Here is a 16,307-nt window from a genome sequence, read left to right as displayed (position 1 = left end):
ATTTTATCAACTATACTAAAAGTTTGATTGCAGAATGTATTCTACTATTTTATATGTCACTTTTTCCTATTTCTATGACACTGATTTTAAACAAGCATACGCCTTTGTTTAATATTAGTATTTTACTTTAAATAGAGAAACAATAGTGAATGTTGTTTTAGTCTTTTAGAACAAAGGTGTAGGCAGAAGTATTTTAGCTGAATAGCTCAAAGGCTATCTGGAAGGAAGGGTGGTATGTGAGTTGCCTCTTGTACAGAGGCTGTTTAAGCGCTAAACAGACCTTAAAGTACATTACTCAGGCATGAGATAATTATATGCATGGTAGCAGAGTTCTTCTAAGAAACCTCTTATAAGATTTTTAAATGCATAGATAGAAGACGTTATCCAAAATGATTATTTTAAGACAAAAGATGTGTTGCAGCATCAAACATTAATTGTCTCTGAAAAGATACTGGAGAGTGTTCATGTACTACTAGTTGATTAATTGACCTGATCAGATTCTCATAAGCTGAAGTTCTATACATGTTTACCATTTCATGTCATATGTAATGAAAAGCTGGATTTTAAAGAAGTTATTCAGTTCATAGGATCTCAGGTAGAACTGTGTTCTCATGCACAATTACAAAGTTTATAAATGGGGAAAAGATGGATTTAATTTACAGCTGTTATTTGTTTGATGTTGTTGCACAATACTTTGACACTGTTTTATGACTTAACAGCTTCCATTTGTTCAATCCCTTAAAAAGTATGACTATCAAGTACAAGCAAGATTTAAACATTAAATCCTTATTCATATAGCCAATTAGCATGCACATGATTTCTGAAACTGCTGATGTTTTGATGGTGGGCTTTTCTTTGGTTTTGAAATATTTTATAGAATTTTAGATTTGTATTTTAAAACAAAAGACACAGAAGAGAGGGAAATGCAAACTAAAAAAAACCTTTGACCAGGTTGTCTTTTTTATCCTTCAAGGTTCTTTTCCATTAATAACACTGCGCTATTTTTCTTGCCTAAGCAGTTTTTAATTGGATTTTGTAATTTATTTGAATGCAATTCAAAAGGCATTGCTTTGAAAAAGCTTTTGCTGAGTATCACAAAGTAAGTAGCTAGTAAGCAGTGGAAACTTTATGGAGTAAACAGAGCTCTCTAATCATCCAACATCTGTGCATATTTATATATACGTATATTAAACATAAACATTGGCTGTTTTAGCTTGATGAGATATCATATTTCTTTAGTGGCAAATCCTAAATTAGTGTTTTGTGCAGCAAGAAAGTGTTATAATTAGAGCCTTTATAAATAGGAGGTTTGTTAAAAATGACCTGCTAATTTGCAGATGTGAATTTGATTTTGTTGCTAGGCTGTGTTGATAGATGCTATGGATAAAGTATTGTTTAGATTTTCCCTCACCTCTGCCCCTGTTTCTTTGGTCTTCATGGACTGCCACAGCTGAAGGTAGGATGCTGACTCGAGGAAGGAATTCTTTTGGAAGGGGTCAGGTTTGCTTGTGCTGAGGATCTGACTGATCACCGTCTTCGGGAGCAGAGAAGAATTTGCCCCAAGATCATGTAGGCTGCTGTTTCTTCTGTTGGGACCTATCGGCAGTTCATCTGCTTTTTGCTTATAACTCATTATTGTCTGTGTTGTGTGATTTGACAGGAAGGAGGAGACAGAAACTGGTTGTGTCTAATGTAAACGAGCTGCTCTGAGAATGGGCTAGGTGTTCCTTCCCCACTGTCAGTGCTATCCTGAGAATACTTGTCTGGAATTAAATCTCATTGAATAGATCCGAGTAGGTCACTGAATAGACCTGCTCAGGATAGATCTCTGTAATTACTAGTATGTGCACACTATCACACAGTATTAAACATATTATCAGGAAACCTTGTCTGTTTCCTTGGAAAAACTCCAGAACCTTTGTTCTTACAAGGATGCACTTGGAAGTCCATGACTTCGGACAATAATTTTGGGTACAAATTATGGATCTCAGAATTCAGAAGTGAAGGATTCCCTTTGCCTCTAAGCAGTCAGCTCTGAGGATGAACACCTGGAGGGCATATGGTGGCACTAGAGAAGCTGACTAATCCACTTGCAGCATTAAATGAATTTTCTGTGACATCAGAGCAAAGGCATCAGGAAAAGGCAGGATTTGCAAGTGAAGAAGAAGAAAATGGGGAGGTTCTGATATTTGGTCCCAAAGGTCAATTATCCAAACACTGCTGGGTTGTCAAATATTCTTTATTCAGTTGTACAACCAGCCCTTATCTAATGTGCACGTATGAAATACTGAAGAGAACATGTATCTATAAGATATATACGTACATCCACAGATACACATGTCTGTCTGGAACTTTGGCTGTCTTTGTTCTCTGCTGAAGAGTTTTTTTAGTCCAAGCCCATTTAGAAACGGAGATGTGTATCAGTACTTGGATAAAAGATTATTGGCCTGTGGCTGGAATGAAAGCATGACAATGACCTGATCATGTGGTGATGACAGAGAAAATGCTGTCGGTATACAATACATCTGTCAGTAGTCAGACCATGGATCATAAACTCAGCATTTTCCAAAGGGCAGTTATCCCAGACGGTCGGTTTGTTAAATCCTCTTTCATCAGTTGTCTTTTCCTTTGCCAACAACAGGCCTCACTTTCATCATTTGTCATACAGTTGCATAATATGGAGTTCACTACAGAGAGGGTTTTAAAAGACATTTAAAATAATGTGTAAAGCAAGTACTTGCATTAAAACTTGGTACATGACTTACCTTTTCCTAGATTTACTGAGGAGTTTCCATCTTTTATATTTTGACACATGTACAGGAATACTCTGAGCAATATAATCTGTAACTTTCTGGCATCTGCTGGTAACTTTCACAATGGCTCTGCATTTTACTACTCACGGTTTGTTCATTTGTGGAAATTATTATAACTATTCTTACAAAATATGCTCATTACATAGTTTCTGTAGGTGTTTATTTTACAGTTTAAAAAAATAGTAAGTCAAGTGGAGTGGTAAGAGATAATTTAGTTTTCAAAAGGTCTGCAGACTCGTCAAGTTTCCTGCATTCCTAGAAGTAACTGTTTCATGTACAATAAGAGTTAAAGTTTTATATGTTTTGCTGCAAATCTGAAGGAATTAATAGGTATGTGTTCCTAGATAAGTTGAATGGGCATTTATTGGGATATATTGCACTTTTTGGAAGTTTTATTCCTGAGAATTTTGTTTCTTTTTAAAGCTTGGAAAAGGTTTGGCAGTAAAGATATATTTGTCAGTTCCATTAAATAAAAAGTACAAAATGTTCTCCCTTGCTTTTGTGTTTGGATAGTGAAATAAAAAACTCAGTTATGTTTGGTTTAATGAAGAGTTAAACCAGGTGACATTTATAGTTCATTGGGAGGTTGATGGTTTTAAACAATAAAAGCAGAGGGTTGAAGGAGTTCACTTTCTGTACACTCCTGAGTTTTCATGCCATGAAGGCATAGCATAAATAGGATATCATTTGTGAACAATTCATGCCTCCCAACATCATTGTGGTATTAATATAACATTTGTAGAAAAACCAGATCAATCTGGCCACCACTTTTGCTATAGAACTTAACAAAGCCAGAAATTTGGATTTGGAAACCTGACTAGTTCTGAAATATGTATCTTGCACTTATTTCGGAAGATTAAAATAATGGTCTTTCACCAGTGTCATTTTATTGTAAGCATTTGCTGGAGTATAAACTTTATACTTTATAAAACCAGTATCTAAAAGCTGGGGGTGGGCTTATATTGGTTGGAAGATCATTCCTTGCAAGAATATGAAGCTAAATTCCTCAAATTGGAAAAGACAAACCTCTTAAGATTCCAAATGTGTCTTCTCTAAGGACAGGTCCTTTAGTTTCATTAGCTGGAGTTCTAAGTGTGCTGTTTCAGTGCAGTCTTCTGTGAGGCCTTGAGAACTGTGATCCCAGTTTGTTTTAGGGTTGCCAGCTGTGAGGTGGTGATTGGAGAGCTCCTGGAATTACAACTGATCTCCAAGCAACAGAGATCAGTTCCTCCGGAGAAAATCTCCAGGAGTTTCTCAACCCAGAGCTGGCAATCTTAACTTCTTTGACCCACATTTTTACTTAGCACTTACTTTACTTTAATTATTATTCTACCGTTTCTAGTTTCTTATCATCAATTCCAAGACTGAATTTTAGTACTACATTCGGAGATGTGAGCATGTCTACTAGTGTTGCCAACTCTGTCTTGGAAAATTCCTGGAGATTTTTGGGGAGTCCAGTTGAAGTTGAGGTTTGGTGGAGTTGACGAAGCGGGGGACTTCAACAAGGTATAATGCCATAGAGTCCACCCACAAAGCATCCATTTTCTCCAGGGGGACTGATCTCTGCAGTCTGGAGATCACTTGTAATTCCAGGAGATCTCCTGGTCCCAGCTGAAGGTTGGCAACTTTACAGTCCTTTTTGAGAGAACACCAGGGCCCTTTATCTCCATTAATTAAGACAAAATTTGACAGTCTTAGTACAAACTACAGTTTGTACTAAGAAACAAGAATTTTGTTGTTGTTGGCTTATCATGTAAAGAATCTGTATTTTCTTTGAAGCAGTCATAATTCACTATTTTTAAAAATAGTGGCTGATGTTGGCCAAGCATCATTCTAAAGTAGTCCAAACTGCCTCCTGTCTCCTTCAGCTGCGAACTGATTTGAATTGATCTTGCCTATGTTAATGAGGGGCTGGTTTTTTCCCCCAAAGTTGGGTTAATAATCAAAATTCCCACTCAGGTTTGTTCACTCGTGAGGGTTGTTGAAATCTAGTGCAGATTCAAGTGAACAATCTCCATTAGGGTTGCCAGGTCCCTGGTGGGAGCAGAGGACCTGGCACTTACCGGGAGTCTCCTTCCTGGTACTGGCAGTTCCAAGAAGTGACGTCAGTGTCATCGAGCCAGCAATGGGCTAATCAGAGATACAGTGGGAGCATGCCTACTGCCAGGCGCACACCCACTGCGCTTGTCCAGGAGGTTTCATGCCTCCCAGGCCTGTTCCCTCTGCCCTTCCCCACCACAAGCCAGGTAAGCAGTGGCAGGGGATGAAGGCTGGGAGTGGAGAATCCCCCACCCCCACTGGGGAATGGGATCCCTGATCTCCAACATGCTCTGTCATCCCCTTTCTCACAAGATAAGATCTTGGAGATTTTTTGTTGTTTGCATTTCAGCACAAAAAATAGTGTCCACCTTGCTCTCAAGATTTATCTGTGAGATCTCAGCAATAGTTCAAGTCAGCAACAAAACCAACAAACCATTATTTTAGAAAATGATTGAGGAAAAGTTGAAAGAAGAACAATTTCGCTTAATCAGAATACACCTGGCTTCTTTGGAGCAGGTATCCAAAAAAGGAAAAATGTGGAACAACTGCTAAGACCCAGTCATTGATTCTTCTGTAGTTATCAAGAACCAATCATTTTCAGACAGCTTCATTGGTATCTGTTGTAGTTCCATTTCTGTACATTTTTAACTGCATCCTGATTGCTTTGCAGCTAACCAGAAAATAAAGTTGGAGGCAGGTTAACAGGTCATCCTCCACCCCCAGGCCATCCTGCTGCCACCCACCACCCTTCACCTAGTTGACGGGGGCGGGGAGGTTGGTCAGAGCATGTGGTAGAATGGCACAGACACATTCCACATGAGCCCAAGGTTATTACTTCTGATTCAAACAGGAAGTGACAGGGTCTCATTGGGGCTGATTCTTTAGGAAATGTCCCCAAACAAACATTATGTTTGTCCCGATTCCTAAAGAACTGGGTCACTGACACCTAAAGAAGTGGCCTCACTGATATCATTGGGTCCTTGTAGAATGTGTATGCATGGAGAAGAAAAGTGGTGACTCTCTACCAGGAGACCTCCCCTCAGTTTCAAGGTAGGGGGACCTGGCATCCCTGTCTCTGAAGAAAGTCTATTTCCTTTATAGTAAAGAGTCCAGTAGCACCTTTAAGACTCGCCAACTTTATTGTAGCATATGCTTTTGAGAACCACAGCTCTCTTTGTCAGATGCATGTGGTTCTCGAAAGCTCATGCTACAATAAAATTGGTTAGTCTTAAAAGTGCTACTGGACTCTTTACTATTTTGTAACTGCAGATTAACACGGCTAACTCCTCTGGATCTGGGGGTAGTTGTGAAGTTCCTGCATTGTGTAGGGGGTTGGACTAGATGACCCTAGAGGTCCCTTCCAACCCTATGATTCTATGATTCTGTTTCCATTATATTATCCATAGTTGACATTTCTCATTAAAATAGAATTTTGTTCTTCCATAACTCAGACTGACTTAGGAGATGGAATTTGGAGGGTGGAGGTAATGTTATAAGGTCAGATTAGACCCAAAGAAATAATGCTTGGGCCCTCAATTTGGGCTGGAAAATAATCAAGTGATTTTCAAATATTTCTTGTTAAGTGATAAAGGAAACATATATCATGAGAACTATCATATCTCCTGCAAGCAAAGTAATAGGTGATGAGCAGCAAAGAATTTCAGTATCTGGGGAAAAAATGGTAGATAGGGAAAAAATCCTATTTGTTTTAGAATCAGAATCAGTTAGATTGTGTTGATCTGTTGTAGCCGGCTATGATACATAGGATAAGCTGTTGGTGTCTGCTCTACATTTGTCAATCACTATTTCTACTTAACGTACCATATCCAAAAATTCATATATTTCAAATGTTCTATAAGAATTTTCTATTTATGTTGTTCTAGTTGCCCAGCTTAAGCTGGTATTTTGATGTGAAGGTTAGTAGAGATTTTAATTTTGTCATGATTTAACAGAACCTGTGTTTTAGAAAAGTGTTATAACTTTCTTTGACCTTCAGAACTAGAAACCAGCGAAATAGAAAAAAAATATTGTAGAAATAACATCTTAGTGCAGAAAATTATTCAAGTTCTTCATAATGACACATTGTCCTTTATATAAAGCATTTATTTACAGTTGTTCAACCAAAATGTTATTGTTAATATTTTGTTATAAACAACTTAAATAATTTTCTGCATGAATATGTCATTTCTATGATAATTTTTATATAAAGCATTTATTTAAAGCATGGACTATAAATACTGTAAGTAAGTACTATTAAGTACGGATGAACGTAATGAGTTTAATTATGATCTTTAAAAAGAATAGCTGTGCTTATATTTAGAGAGAGAGAGAGAGAGAGAGAGAGAGAGAGAGAGAGAGAGAGAGAGAGAGAGAGAGACTGTTCAACAATTCATTTGAGGAAAAATTAATAACTAAATCAGTTTCCCAAATAAACATCTTTAAAGTTTTGTTCTATAGCAAAGTTATCTTAATATATAATTAATTCGCAAAAAAATTAGAAGAAATGTATTATACCTCTGCATTTATACTTACCTGCAGTAGAGATGTAGACACGGGGAAATGGAAACGTTAGAATTTTGGGGAGCCCAGGAAAAAGACAATCTAGAGGTTTATTCCTGTATAAACTATAGACATATACAACACTCACATCCAAGATACATTTCTGCACTTAGAGGATGCTGTTATTTCCTGAGAGGCATATACAGGTAGGGGTTGCCAGCTCCTGGCTGGGACATTCCTGGATATTGAGTGTGTGTGTGGATCCTAGAAAGGATGGAGTTTGGGAAGGGACCTCAGCAGGGTATAATGCCATACAGTTCATCCTCCAAAGCTGCCACTTTTTTCTGGGGAAACTGATCTGTATAGTCTAGAGATCAGTTGTAATTCCGGGAGATCCATGCCTCACCTGGACATTGACAGCCTTACATACAGAGTCCTTTTGTTTGTGGATTGTTCCTTGTCTTCTACTCTTGATCTTTAGAACTATGTAACTAAGTAGTATGCAGTGTAATCCTAAACAAATTTACTCCAGTCTAAGCCCATTGAAATCAATTGGTTTAGAGTGGAGTAACTCAACTCAAGATTGTACTGATAGGGTGCAATAGTTTTCAATTTTTTATTTCTATTACTGGGTGTATTTGCAATTTTGTTTGTAAAAATTTAAGGACATTCTACTTTTAAATTCAATAAATATGTTGAATAGTATAATTTTATAAGCTAATTTATAAATGATGCTTTTTCAGTTAAAGCAATAAAATAACCATACATTTAATCAGAAAAAAGTGATGTATATATTTTGTTTTCCCCAAATTTGCTTTTATGACTTCAAAATTTCCAAAACCTTATATTTTTAGACTGTAGTTGCATCATTCAGCTTTTCTGTAGTTGGATACCATTTCTTTACTGGCTTGGTTTCTGTTTATGGCCAGCTTTCTATAATTGGGCCAAAATTACATCTTCTTGTTTTTGCATCTTGTATTCTACTAAACAGGTGTCTGCAGACTCTAGTTCTTCCATGAACTCTAACACACCATTGGTGAGGATAACCACACGTCTCTCCTCCAATACTGATGCTCCAATGTTGGCTGGAGTTTCCGAGTATGAACTGCCAGAAGATCCAAAATGGGAGTTCCCCAGAGATAAGTAAGTGAATTCTTTCAAGTTCAGTGCCTCTGGTAACAAGAAAACTTCAGTCCATTCTTGGTAATTTCTAAGACTATTACATCAAATAAGCAGAATCTTCACATAGAAAGGTTTCCACATATAAATCTGAAGTATATGATAACCCTATGGCTCTGAACGGGATCACTTCCAGATTTATGGTAATGTGTATAAAAGCTTATACTTTCTTACATATTAGGCTTAGACTGGAGTGACTCTGCATAGGATTTCACTGTGAAGCATCTATGTCTGTTTTCCTTGTTGGGGCTAGCCTGGGACTTGAGTCCATTTCAAGTAATCACCACCAATAGTCTATGCAAGATTTATGCAGTTCCTAGAAATCAGTTTTGGCCTAGCCAGAAGTAGTTTGTTTTTTGGTGTACACACTGGCCCAGTCTAGGGCTGCCATTTCCTCACAGGGGGCAGGGGATCCCCTGCTCCCACCATCCACCCCCCACCCCCACTTACCTAGCTGGCGGGGGAAGCATGGGCCTCCCAGGGCATGCTTCCGGGGGGTGCGGAGCGCTCCCACAGGCCCGATCTGGCCCAATTTGGGCCTGAATCGAGCCACTGCAGAGCGTGGGAGCACTCCCATTCTCTGCAGCGGCCTGTTCCAGGCCAGTTGAGCCCAAATTGGGGCTATCCATGACCTGCAGAGTGACAGCACTTCCCAGAAGTGATATCATCGCACAGGCCCGGGAGCAACAGGCACCATAACAGGTAGGTGCAAGGGCCCCTCCCTCCCTCCTGGAGGATAGGGGGACCTGGCAGCCCTAGCTCAGTCTAAAGCAGTTATAGCTAATTCTGAAATCTGATGTTATACATTTTTAATTTATAGTAGCAGTTCCCTAAATGTTAGCTTGGTTTGAAATAGTGGGGCATAATCTGAATCATGAATAAGAGCCTGTTTTCACATCTATTTCAGTGTGCAATGGTACATATGGAGTCATGCCTGTGTTGTGCCAAAAATGATTTCAGGCTTCAGTGTTGATTGTGAACATGTGCTGTGTTCATCTTTTGGAATGCCAGCACAAAGTCTCAGAAAACTCATATGGTGATTTGTGCATAGGACTGATTTGTGGGGTACTGAAGAGGTTCTGTTACATTAGCAAGGCTTTCCTCACTGCCACACTTTGCTGAAATGGTGGAAATAAACTATCTTGTGCAATGTGTAGAAGGCAGATGTAATTTTAACAGTATTAACCTTTTATTGTTTGAACCTTCAGGGAACTTTGAGTTGTGTTTTTATATGTATTGTAGTTACGTTTACCCTTATACTGGCTGAATAAGCTGAGAAAGTCTAACAACAAGATCCAGGTCCAATAACACCTTAAAAACCAACTAGATTTCCAAGGTATGAGCTTTCGAGAGTCAGAGCTCTCTTTGTCAGCAGGCCAACATGGTTTCCCACTTGAAAGTCTAACAAGGCTTTGTGCTTTATGACTATTTTATAAAGAATATACATAGACAAATGTAATAGAGTATTTACCCAAAAGGAAGACTAGTCCTATTTTCAAGCTGTTAAGAAAAGGAGGGGGTATCTTACTTTTACATAAAAGTTGCAAGTGCGTTCAGTAATAAAAACTTACTGTGTGTAAATGTTTTTAGAGTCATCATCTTACATTCAAGCTGTCTTTCTTTTGGGTAAATGCAGTATCCATACAGTCAAATAGGAGACAGATTTAAATCAGATTCATTTTTAAATTCAGAATTTAAGTTATAGAAAAAGTCATTACATGAATTTTAGAAAATATCCTTAAAAAAATTGAAACCATTTCTTTTGAGATTTGGGCTTTTTTTAAAAAAAGAAAGAAAATGCCTTTTATGCATTTATGGAAATATTCTTAATTAGGTGGGTGACAAGTGGTGCCATACATATTTCACTTGCCACCTGCAAGGTTCTAGTCAACAGTGGGGGTCTGTATACTAATTCTGTCAGCCCATTTCCTTAGGGGAAACATTAATGCGGAAAATCTTAGAGCATTAAACGTTTAAAAACAGCATTCGGCATAAATGTGGGTGGAGCAGGTTCGTAATGAAAGAAGGCTATTTAAGAGCACTTTATTAGATTGGAGGGGGGGTGCAGTCACACAATGACAGGATTGTTATGCTCCTACTAGAAATGCAAGACCACATAAATTAACCATTTTCCAATGCAAATGTTTGCTCTCTGCCAAGTTCTTAAATACAATTTTAGTTTCAGAGAAAATGCAGTATGATCTCAGCATAAAACATACGACCCTTTTTGGTCTTTGTGTATCGTCAAAGTAGTATGCGCTCTACATAACAGTTACTCCCCAAAGTATGCATTCATATTATTAGTGTGATTAAACTGAAAGCTTTCCCCCCAAGTAAACATCTATTTAAACTCATCCCATTTGATTACCAATTGTGGCATTTTGCCAAAAGACACTTAATTTTCTGTGGAAGAAAATGCTGCGTACTTCTCTTAAACCGGATGAATCAGTATAATTTGTGCAAGACTTGGGCAAGACTTGTGCAGTATATGGGCCGTAATTCATAATCTGAGATTTCAGTTGCAATATTGTCTGCCTTCTTCTATGGCAGAGTGAAATAATGAGAGTAATCCAACAACTGCAAATAAATATGCAAGAAAACAAATATTGCAGCTGCACAGGCAGGAACAATATTCTTTATTCCAAATTCATTTAGAGCTAAATGTTCTCAGGATCTCCTTATCAGATTTTGCTGAAGGGGAGGGGAGAGGTTTACAGGTACTCACACCAATAGAATTGTTACCCAGTGTACCTTATGCTTACTTGCTAAATTATACATGATCTAAAACCATTCTTCATCTTCCTTAATATGAACTCTGAGGGTTTTTTGTTATTTTCATCCTTACAAACCCTATGTGTTTCAGGTAGCACATGGGGAGAGGTGGGGTCTGAAAAACTGCAGGCATTTATATTTTCAAGCATTTTTATCATGGGAATCTCTGGGATATCTTGAAAACTGATTTTTCCCCCCAGTACCATATAATCAGATTAAGTTTACAATCCTTCTTGTGTCTGTGTTTTTTAAAAATTCAGTCTTTGGGGCCCTTTTAAGTGTCCTAAAATATTTTTCTTCTCTTCCCCGTTCTTATTTTTTGTACTTAATACAGCCAAATGAAGAGTTCTGGGGAACCCAAAAGAATATACTCATTATTTTGGTTGGTTGTAAAATTGTTGGTTTGAGATTTTCCCCCTTAGATCAACCCAGCTACTACCTATTTTTGGTCAGGTAAAGTCACTGCAATCATTAAGACAATTAGCTGTGTCTATTCCCTGACTATTGATAAACAAAAAATGTCCCCTATTGATAATCTGTGGAGTAAAAAGTAGAAGACCTGTATAAACCCTCTTTAAAAATGATGACTAATTAACAGAAAAGACCTACTGCCTTAACCTCAGAAACAGGATAAAATTGGGGTTGCCAGTCCCTCGGTGGGGGTGGGGGATCCCCTGCTCCCACCCTCCACTCCCTGCGCCCACTTACCTGCCCATCTGGGGGGGGGGAATGTGCCTCCCGGGGTGTGGTCCCAGGCTGTGCAGTGCGCTCCTGGGCCACATGACCCAATTCAGGACCAAATTGAGACGGATTCAGCCTGAATCAGTCCGCAGCAGAGCACAAAGCACTCCTGTGCTCTGCAGTGGCCAGATTTGGCCCAAATCTGGCCCAAATCCGGTTGCTGTGGAGCACAGGAGCACTCCAAGGCACATTGCGTCACCTTGCCATACTTCCGTGTCCCACGATTCAGCTTGAATTGGGCCACTGTGAAGCACAGGAATGCTCCTGCTCTCTGCAGTGGCCTGATTCGGGCCGAATCAGCCTCAATTCTGCCCTCTGCTGAGCGTGGGAAGTGCCAGACCTCCCACACGGCGGGTGAGGGGTAGGGAGACCTGGAAACCCTAGATAAGAATGTTTGGGAGTGGGGGATTGGCCATCAATATTGAGAGAGTGGTCAAATCTAGCTGCCTAACTGCAGATATCCTCTCACAAGGAATGGGTATATTGAAATGTGTTTAGAATGGTTCTGTGTTCTGTTATACAGTTGTAGAAGTCCTCTTGCTTCATCAGCATCTACATTGTGCTCAACAGTGTAGCAGAATCCACTCCTATGGCATCTTCTGAAACAGTCAGGTGTATCCTATCTTGCTGTTGTTGAAAGTCTTTTGACAACTCTGTAGCTGTGTACACTGCTTTGTTGCCCTGTCTTGTGGGTTTGTCATAGGGCTCTGACTCTTTGCAGCTGGTTTTTAGGTTAGTAAGCCTTCTCAAATAAAGCAGGTCACTTTAGAAAGAAGAATGAACTTCATGTAATAGTTACTAAAAATACTTTTAATCTTCAGTGCTTCAGATTTTATACTGTATGACCTGCTGATATTTAAAAGATACCATGAATGTTGCTATCACTTTTAAAGTACCTAAATCTTGCCAGCTTCCAGTTTAATTAAAGCAGAATAGAAGACAAGCATATTCAAGCAAACTTGCCAGCTTGTGCCCTAAACAGGAGGGAAATACTAACCAAGTTTCAGAGTAGAGTTGTATACATTTAAATATTTAACAGTGCTATCGTAAGAAGAGTTACACCCTTCTAAGTACACTGACTTTGGTGGACTTGGAAGGGTGTAACTGCTTAGGATTGCACTGTTACTTTTGGGGCTTTATAACTGCTTAGAACAATGTGCTATATTTGGAGAAAACTGTACATCTTACTGTAGCCATAAAGTAATGTTCTTATTCCTATACATATTTGGGTACATTTTGCTATGCAAGTAGTACAAACTTTAGCAGACTGACTGGAACTGCACAAACCCTGGAATGTACTAATACTTTTTCTGTTGCCATGTGCCATATCCTGCAATCAAAACACGTTGTTAAAAAGTTTCTTTATTTTTAGCTCTTCAGTTTCATCAACTTTATCCTCTAGTCAGATGTTGTGTGCTAATCTCCTATTTACTCCTCTAGGTTAACACTAGGGAAGCCCCTTGGGGAAGGATGCTTTGGTCAAGTTGTCATGGCAGAAGCAGTGGGAATTGACAAAGACAGACCAAAAGAAGCCGTTACTGTGGCAGTGAAAATGTTGAAAGGTAATATTGGGGGAGGGGGGAGATTGAGTAAGGTGGCAGGTTCTGTGAAGAATGTTTCTTTTGTGGCATCTAAACTCTGTAACTGTAGGGGGCTAAAGTTCATTGAGCTGACCTCAGCCCTCAGCAGTTTTGCAGTATAAATCAGGGCATTTGACAGCCTATTTATCCTTAGCAGCAGGTATTTACAAGCAAGTCAAAGTCTTGGAAAGACTGTTTATTCCTTGTCTCACAATTTGATCCACAGGGGAGACTTATGTGCTCTAGTTTTTCAAACTTCCTTCTTCAAAGGCATCTGGAGCATAAATTGCATCAGAAAATAAATGGTTGTTTTGGATCCAGTCTTTCTTTTATACATTTTGAAAAAAGAGGATGGAGGGGAGGGGAGAGAACACACAAATATGTATAAAAGTCAAATATAAACGTAGGATAACATTGAGTTGCTACCATCGGAAATTAATTCAACAGGACATGGTTGTAATTGAGCTGATTAACACTTGTTATCAGAAACAAATTCTGATTGTATTTCAATTTTTTTGCCTGTATAAGTTTTTTTTGCCTATATGAAAGCAAGGCACAGTGTTAGCGAGATGGTTAAAAATTGCTTATGGGGGGGGAAATGACCATTCAATATGACTGTTGTGTGACATATAAATCATTAGGTATGAGCCTAGTCCATACTAGAGATGGGCACGAACCAGAAAAAAAACCCATGCGGTTTGTGGTTCGTTGCATTTCACGAACCACAAATTTTCACGAACCTGTCCCAGTTCATGAACCGGTTCATTTGGTTTGTGAAAACGTCACATCCAGGTCAGCAAATCATCACTTCCGGGTCAGCAGAAGGTCACTTCTGAGCCAGCAGAAGGCCACTTCCAGGTCAGCAGAAGGTCTGCAGAAAGTCCATTCCCTGTTGCCAAGGAAATGGATTGATTGGTGCCAGGCTGTCTGCAGTGACGAACCAAAAAACCGAACCAAACGAACCAGCTTAAAGTTTGTGGCGGTTTGTCAGAAATGGGCTCTGACGAACTGCTGGTTCGCGAACCACAAACCGGCCTGGTTCGTCACAAACTTCGGTTCGTATTTCGGTTTGCGCCCATCTCTAGTCCATACTTTAGTGCACTGTTAGAGAAATGGGATAATCAGAAATACAAACCCTTAAATGCTGGAAAAACTATAGAAGAATCACATATACATCTTGCTAATGACTACATTCAGACATCACAATAAACTACAGTTTATAAACAATAATGTCTTGTTTAATGTCCCATTTAAACAATAATATCCTGTTTTGTATAATATATGTAGACTTCCCACCAAATGTTGTTTTGTACCTAGCTTTTGGTTTCAACTAACTGTGTTTTTGGTGACATATGTAGAAATTCCAACTTGTTCAGTTGCACCATCTCTCTTATCCTCATGCATTCAGAATAGGAGGCACAGACCACAGAAAATCTTTCTGCAGTCTCTGCCTTCTCTTCACACTCTCGCACCTGGCTAGTGATGACTAATTAAGCAGAATGTACTTCACAGATACAGAGAAGGATACAAAAGATCTATTTTATTTCACAGACCAGTTGAGAGATGCATTGAATTGGCTGGACAAAAAAGAATGGTGTGTGCAATGGGTAAAAGAAAGTGGCAAGAAAAGGCACCACTGAGCTTTCCCAATCATGGTTGGTTAGGATATTAGACAGATTGAGCTGTTTACTAGCTGACCCGTATTTTTTTCTTGATTACTGAAGTATTTCATATATAAGTGCGTATTCTTAACTAAGACTATATTATATAATGTCTGCATAAGGATGGCCAAATTAAATATGAACCAGCTTCATGTTAGAACCAGGTTTTTTAACCAACCAATTCAGTACGACTTTGGAATCCACCTTTTTGCCTTATTTAGGGATTGTTTTATGTATGTGACACTGTTACCACGTGTGTTCTCGTGTGCAGTTTTATTGTCTGCTTGTTACTGTATGTGTCATTTCCGTTGATTTTTTTCCCCTATGGGGCAGGTCAGGAGTCCAGGACTGATAAATAGGGGTGTGCAAAGGCACAGTGGTTCGGCTTTCCCAATTTGGGTATACCCGAATTGAGAAGCCGATTCAGGAATCGCTGGCGATTCGGGGCGATTCGGGAAAGCTTTTTCAATGGGAAAAGCATTTTCCCACCGAATCAAGCCATAATTGGTGGGGGCCTTCCTCTAACTCCCCTCTAACAACCCCCCAAGTTTCAGACCGATTGGACTTTGGGGGGCCATGTTATGGCTCCCCAAACCAGGTCCTCCTATCCTCGCCTATAAAAGGGCATAGCTTTAGGTTGCTGCTGCTAATCTCCTATTTTGTGCTTGCTGCTGCTGATCTCCATTATTTCCTATGGGGAAAAAATGAAGAGGCAAGCTTCCTTTGCCAGGGGTGGCATTTTGCATGCAAAATGCCCCCCAACTCTCAGGGGCCATTCTCCCACTTTTCCTCCCACCCCCACCAAGGCTCAGCCTGCTCCCACTTGGGGGGGGCATTTCATGGCCTCCCCAAGTAGGTGCTCTCAGCCCCCAAAGTCCACCCCCTACAGCCCCACACAAACCCAATTCCCCCCCAGCTGCCACACACAGACCCAAATCCACCCCCAGCAGCCCTACACCCATAACCCCAGGAACAGGCTGGCCAGCCCTCCCCCTTTGTTCCCTATGCTGTCAAAAACACTT

At 39.5% G+C, this 16,307-nt stretch overlaps 1 protein-coding gene across 3 annotated transcripts in view; it reads left to right on the top strand.

Annotated features, from left to right (window-relative positions):
* Positions 1–16,307, top strand: part of FGFR2 (fibroblast growth factor receptor 2) — a 133,192-nt gene that overhangs the window by 92,328 nt on the left and 24,557 nt on the right. For all 3 annotated transcript variants that reach the window (XM_054982606.1, XM_054982604.1, XM_054982605.1), the window contains 2 exons: positions 8,344–8,495; positions 13,485–13,606. In XM_054982606.1, the coding sequence (XP_054838581.1) occupies positions 8,344–8,495; positions 13,485–13,606 (274 nt within the window). The remainder of the gene's footprint in view (positions 1–8,343; positions 8,496–13,484; positions 13,607–16,307) is intronic.

This window comes from Eublepharis macularius, chromosome 6, assembly GCF_028583425.1.
Source record: "Eublepharis macularius isolate TG4126 chromosome 6, MPM_Emac_v1.0, whole genome shotgun sequence".
Classification (NCBI taxonomy): domain Eukaryota; kingdom Metazoa; phylum Chordata; class Lepidosauria; order Squamata; family Eublepharidae; genus Eublepharis; species Eublepharis macularius.
Note: the sequence above shows the minus strand (reverse complement) of the source record. Positions and strands in the feature narration are given on the sequence as shown.